At 40.7% G+C, this 6218-nt stretch overlaps 1 protein-coding gene and 1 long non-coding RNA gene across 2 annotated transcripts; both read left to right on the top strand.

Moving 5' to 3' along the window:
- LOC107632057 lies at positions 201-1218 on the top strand. Its single transcript, XM_021122677.1, has 2 exons — positions 201-710; positions 817-1218. Exons 1-2 carry the CDS (start codon positions 389-391, stop codon positions 885-887), a joined length of 393 nt encoding a protein of 130 aa, XP_020978336.1. The 5' UTR covers positions 201-388; the 3' UTR covers positions 888-1218.
- Positions 4688-5378, top strand: LOC110271647. The gene is made up of 2 exons (XR_002362213.1): positions 4688-5106; positions 5346-5378. It is a non-coding gene; the product is annotated as an uncharacterized LOC110271647 (long non-coding RNA).

Genomic DNA, 6218 nt, shown 5'->3' on the forward strand with positions numbered 1-6218 from the left:
TGGCCGCTTTAGTGAGAATTCAGATTGCTTGCTACCCAGATGGAATCATGATGATCAACACAAAGACGGGTGTAAAAGCAAAGTTTAGGATCCTGGAGTCTGTTCTGACATTCAGCACACTGGAAGCCTGAGAACCTGTTTAAAACTGCTCAAGGGCTTTACGTGCCTAGTTTGGGATCCCGGAGGCCATTGGAATCCTGGAACACGCCGCCGACGCCGTTGCAGAGAGAAGCGGACGAAGTACCATCGTGCTCCTTGCCGCTGCTGTCGAACAGACCCGTTCGAGAAGAGAGAGTGCCGCGAGCCAGGGACGACGCGAGGAAGAAGAGGAGTCGTTGCACCCAGCCGCTGTGTAGCTCGCCATCACCGGCGTCTCACCGCCATCGCTATGGAGACCGAACGTCGTCGATCTTCCTGCTGTAACCTTGGAGTCCGCCCCGTCATTGAGGAAGACAAAGATGAGGGAGGAGCTGTGAACGTGCCGTGGTGGTTGCCGTCGCCACTGCCTAGGTTCCTGTGGTCCAAGTCGCCATTGATGGAGAAGACGCCACTGAGGAGCAGAGCCTCTATTTCGCGCCAGTCACGACGGAGCTACTACGGATGTTGCTATCTTGCTGCCACTGAAGGTCCATCGCCGCCAATCCATGCTGCTGCTGAAGCTGTCGTCTTTGTTGCTGGAGAAGACCACCGGAGTTGCCGTTCTGGCTCTGGTCTATTACTTTATTTGATTCTGTTCCATTTACACACTTCCTTTGTCACTGCCATCCTTGTTAACGATTTAACTTTTTAGTACATTCCTTGTCGTGAATTTTCCAGAGTTGTGTTTGCTCTTGCTTCCTATTCGATTCAAATCGTTTGTCCTGTTGCAACCATCGTCGCTGCCTTAAGAAAATGAGACTGCTATTATTCCGGTTAATGCTCCTGCTGCTGCCGTTTCCTCGTTCTGTTATTATTGTCTAATTGAGGTAAGGCATTCTGGCTCTTGCTTCAATTTGAGTTAGCATGGAGTTTACAGAATTTTTACTATTATCCTATTTAAATTCACTGTTTCTGATTGCTGCCGTGACCACCTCACGATGCTGCTGGTTCTGTTTGAAAATGGCTGCTACTTCTGGAATCCCAAATCGGAGAGGAGAGGAAGCGTTTAACTTTGTCATTGTTGCTGCCATAGAAATAGATGCTGGAAACTGCTATGGAGCAGCTGCATTTAGTGATTTTTGCGAGTTTCGACTTTGAGGTAGGAGATTTAACGTTTTTAATTTAGAATGCCTACAAAGTTATTGGATAAGTGCAAATGGTTAACAAAGGTTAAGAATTTCTTAATTAACATGAATGACTTGAAATGCATGTGGAATTAGTTGGTTGTTGTGATTATTCTGAGCTGTGATTGAATTTAGATGCTGTTGTGAAATTTGGAATAATTTTGATGATGTTTTAGTGCTTCAATTGCATTATTGAATTCAGGTTAAGGCTGCGAATGTCTTTGGGCTTTGTTGTGAGTGTTTGAAGTTGTAATTGATATTGTTTTCTCTGATGTGGATGGAATTGAGTTGAATTATAACTGTAGTTGGTTATTGATTTGATGATTGTGCATACTGAATGTTGTAAGGAATAGAATAAATGGTGTTACTTTTGTTGCTGAGCTTGCTGGTGTGAATTGATGAGTTATTGTGTGTTTGAATGATGATGAGTGTATATGGAAAATTATGCTTAGCATAGTGTAGAAAAGAAAAGGTTTGATGATGCTTAAGTACTTGACATCGTGTGAATTATTGATTCTGGGTTCTTGGGCTGTGTTGGCAATGAAGACAATTTTGAATAATTGGAAAGAGGTTAAACGTGTGATTTTGGAAGGGTTATAAGTTCAAATGTGGTTTTTGATAAGTAAGGTTGTTGAAAATGCTTAAGGCAGAATTTCTACATACATGACAGTAGAAAGAATCAATTTCTAGGAGCATCTCAGGTCATATACATGAATGAAACTATTTTTTCATGAAACTTTACTGTGTTTTGAGCATCTCATAAAAAATTCAGAATTTATTGATGAGTATTTTGGGAGAAATGAATTTTTGAAGATTGATGGTTTCTGCAGAAAATTCTGTTTCTTTACTGCAGAAGCACCAACTTCCAACTCACTTAACTTTCAATTCTGGTAAGTATTTGAGCTGAAACCAACGGCATTTTCAAGCTTTGTGTGTCCACAATCTTCATTTTAAATTTCATGTCAATATCCTTTTTAACCAAGTAGATATGTTGAAAAGAGTATGGATAACTCACTGGATTTTGGAAACCGAATTCTAAAAGGCCTGGCTGTGTTTCTTACTTCATAACTTTTTCATATGACATGGTATTAATCTGGAATTTGATTCAATAAAAAGCTAAAAGAGTCTTGTTTGAGGTCGTGAATTTTGAAAGGCGTTGGGTGAAAACTGGATTTTTAAGAAATTTATCAAACTTACTACTTGCTGCTGTTTTTCTGCATTTTCTTAGGAAACAATAACAGAATTATAAGAGAGATGGTACAAGTTTTTATTGTGACCAAATTACTTCAACACCAAGTTTCTTGGAATACTAGTTATTGAGTTTAATTTTGAAAGAATCCTATGATAAGTGAAAGTTAGTTACGAATTGATGAGGTGAAAGTTGAATTGATGGATTATGTGGGAATTGTGGGTTATGACCGAACTGTTGACTATTGTAAATTGTGAATTTTCTGACTGATTTGAGAACCTCTTATTTGGTAGTTGTTGAGGAAAGGGGGAGACTTGTTGAGAATGAGGGAACCCGTAAGGGTGGCTAAGTCCGAGTTTTAGGGGAGGTGCTGCCGAAATTTTATAAAATTTGAGGTTTATTTGAGAAGTTATTTTAGAAGATTTGGATTTGAAAAATGATTATTTAAGTTTTATTTGGTTACTTCTAATGAGAGGCTATGTTTTGAAAGGTGTTTAATGAAATTAAAATAAATGATTTTCTTGAGTCTTTTGATAGAGGACTAAACTGAAAAATAGTTTTAAAGTTGGCTTGACTCAAGGTTGCTAAAGCAGAGATTATGAACTGAATTGATGATTGAGATTTTTGCGAATGAATACTTGAGAAAGTTAAGAAAGGTTTAAGAAAATATGTTAAGGTTTCAAAGGGAAAAGAGAATGGAGAACTGATATATGGATTGTTGAGTTTTAGAAAGGAAAATGAAAAGTGATAAAATACGGGAAAATCCCACGAACTGTTAGTTGTTTAACTACGGGAAAAATCCATGAATTGATAATTGGTTAAAATCGGGAAGTACCCACGAATTGAATGATCATTGATCTCGGGGAAACCTATAGATTGTTATTTATTTTATATGCGGGAAAAACCCACGGACTGATAATCACTGATTACTGGAATAACCCATGAATTGTTGTATGTTGATCTCGGGTATAACCCACGAACTGAAGATCGCTATGTTATTGTGTATTGATCTCGGGTATAACCCATGAACTGAAGATCTCTGTTTTGTTTGTAAATTGATCTCGGGGACGCCCACGAACTGAGGATCACTGTTTCCCCTTGTGCGTATATAATGGGGTCGGGCTTCGCGCCGACTGCTGGTAGTCACGAAGGAGTGGTATTCTTACCACCGACACATATGCACTAAGGACACAAAGGGAAGCCATATCTGGGACTTGTTCCTAGGTAATGTCGGGCTGCAGGGTGTAAACCGACACGTGAGCTCATGGCCTGCTTAGGACAGACATGCATCATATTGGTTGTGCATTTGCATTTGATTGTGTTTGCTTATATTACTTCTCTGTGATTGTGTTGTTTGTTTTATTGTGATTTGTTTATGTGTTTAATTGAGTTTCTTACTTGTGCTAGTAGTCTGTGAATGTATAGAGATAATTGATAACTAAAACCTATAAATTGTTATTTATTTTATATGCGGGAAAAACCCACGGACTGATAATCACTGATTACGGGAATAACCCATGAATTGTTGTATGTTGATCTCGGGTATAACCCACGAACTGAAGATCGCTATGTTATTGTGTATCGATCTCGGGTATAACCCACGAACTGAAGATCTCTGTTTTGTTTGTAAATTGATCTCGGGGACGACCACGAACTGAGGATCACTGTTTCCCCTTGTGCGTATATAATGGGGTCGGGCTTCGCGCCGACTGCCGGTAGTCACGAAGGAGTGGTATTCTTACCACCGACACATATGCACTAAGGACACAAAGGGAAGCCATATCTGGGACTTGATCGTAGGTTATGTCGGGCTGCAAGGTGTAAACTGACACGTGAGCTCATGGCCTGCTTAGGACAGACATGCATCATATTGGTTGTGCATTTGTATTTGATTGTGTTTTCTTATATTACTTCTTTGTGATTGTGTTCTTTGTTTTATTGTGATTTGTTTATGTGTTTAATTGAGTTTGAGAAGACGCCACTGAGGAGCAGAGCCTCTATTTCGCGCCAGTCACGACGGAGCTACTACGGATGTTGCTATCTTGCTGCCACTGAAGGTCCATCGTCGCCAATCCATGCCGCTGTTGAAGATGGTAAGCCAAACTATCGTCTTTGTTGTTGGAGAAGACCACCGGAGTTGCTGTTCTGGCTCTGGTCTATTACTTTATTTGATTCTGTTCCATTTACACACTTCCTTTGTCACTGCCATCCTTGTTAACTATAGCGGACGAAGTACCATCGTGCTCCTTGCCGCTGCTGTCGAACAGACCCGTTCGAGAGGAGAGTGTGCCGTGAGCCAGGGACGACGCGAGGAAGAAGAGGAGTCGTCGCACCCAGCCGCTGTGTAGCTCGCCATCACCGGCGTCTCACCGCCATCGCTATGGAGACCGAACGTTGTCGATCTTCCTGCCGCAACCTTGGAGCACGCCCCGTCATTGAGGAAGACAGAGATGAGGGAGGAGCTGCGAACGCGCCGTGGTGGTTGCCGTCGCCACTGCCTAGGTTCCTGTGGTCCAAGTCGCCATTGATGGAGAAGACGCCACTGAGGAGCAGAGCCTCTATTTCGCGCCAGTCACGACGGAGCTACTACGGATGTTGCTATCTTGCTGCCACTGAAGGTCCATCAGTCGCCAATCCATGCCGCTGTTGAAGATGGTAAGCCAAACTATCGTCTTTGTTGCTGGAGAAGACCACCGGAGTTGCTGTTCTGGCTCTGGTCTATTACTTTATTTGATTCTGTTCCATTTACACACTTCCTTTGTCACTGCCATCCTTGTTAACTATTTAACTTTTTAGTACATTCCTTGTCCTGAATTTTCCTGAGTTGTGTTTGCTCTTGCTTCCTATTCGATTCAAATCCTTTGTCCTGTTGCAACCATCGTCGCTGCCTTAAGAAAATGAGACTACTATTATTCCGGTTAATGCTCCTGCTGCCGCCATTTCCTCGTTCTGTTATTATTGTCTAATTGAGGTAAGGCATTCTGGCTCTTGCTTCAATTTGAGTTAGCATGCAGTTTACAGAATTTTTACTATTATCCTATTTGAATTCACTGTTTCTGATTGCTGCCGTGACCACCTCACGATGCTGCTGGTTCTGTTTGAAAATGGCTGCTACTTACGGCATTTTCAAGCTTCCTGTGTCCACAATCTTTATTTTAAATTTCATGTCAATATCCTTTTTAACCAAGTAGATATGTTGAAAAGAGTATGGATAACTCACTGGATTTTGGAAACCGAATTCTAAAAGGCCTGGCTGTGTTTTTCACTTCATAACTTTTTTATATGACTTGGTATTAATCTGGAATTTGATTCAATAAAAAGCTAAAAGAGTCTTGTTTGAGGTCATGAATTTTGAAAGGCATTGAGTGAAAACTGGATTTTTAATAAATTTATCAAACTTACTACTTGCTGCTGTTTTTCTGCATTTTCTTAGGAAACAATAACAGAATTATAAGAGAGATGGTACAAGTTTTTATTGTGACCAAATTACCTCAACACCAAGTTTCTTGGAATACTAGTTATTGAGTTTAATTTTGAAAAAATCCTATGATAAGTGAAAGTTAGTTACGAATTGATGAGGTGAAAGTTGAATTGATGGTTTATGTGGGAATTGTGGGTTATGACCGAACTGTTGGCTATTGTAAATTGTGAATTTTCTAACTGATTTGAGAACCTCTTATTTGGTAGTTGTTGAGGAAAGGGGGAGACTTGTTGAGAAAGAGGGAACCCGTAAGGGTGGCTAAGTCCGAGTTTTAGGGGAGGTGCTG

Source organism: Arachis ipaensis, chromosome B01 (assembly GCF_000816755.2).
Source record: "Arachis ipaensis cultivar K30076 chromosome B01, Araip1.1, whole genome shotgun sequence".
In the NCBI taxonomy this organism is placed as follows: Eukaryota; Viridiplantae; Streptophyta; class Magnoliopsida; order Fabales; family Fabaceae; genus Arachis; species Arachis ipaensis.

Bases quoted from the DNA above. Each gene is read 5' to 3' on its own strand.
- LOC107632057 (XM_021122677.1), top strand. From the start codon at position 389: ATGGAGACCGAACGTCGTCGATCTTCCTGCTGTAACCTTGGAGTCCGC. The intron at 711-816 runs GTCTATTACTTT...TGAATTTTCCAG, and splicing joins GAGTTGCCGTTCTGGCTCTG to AGTTGTGTTTGCTCTTGCTT.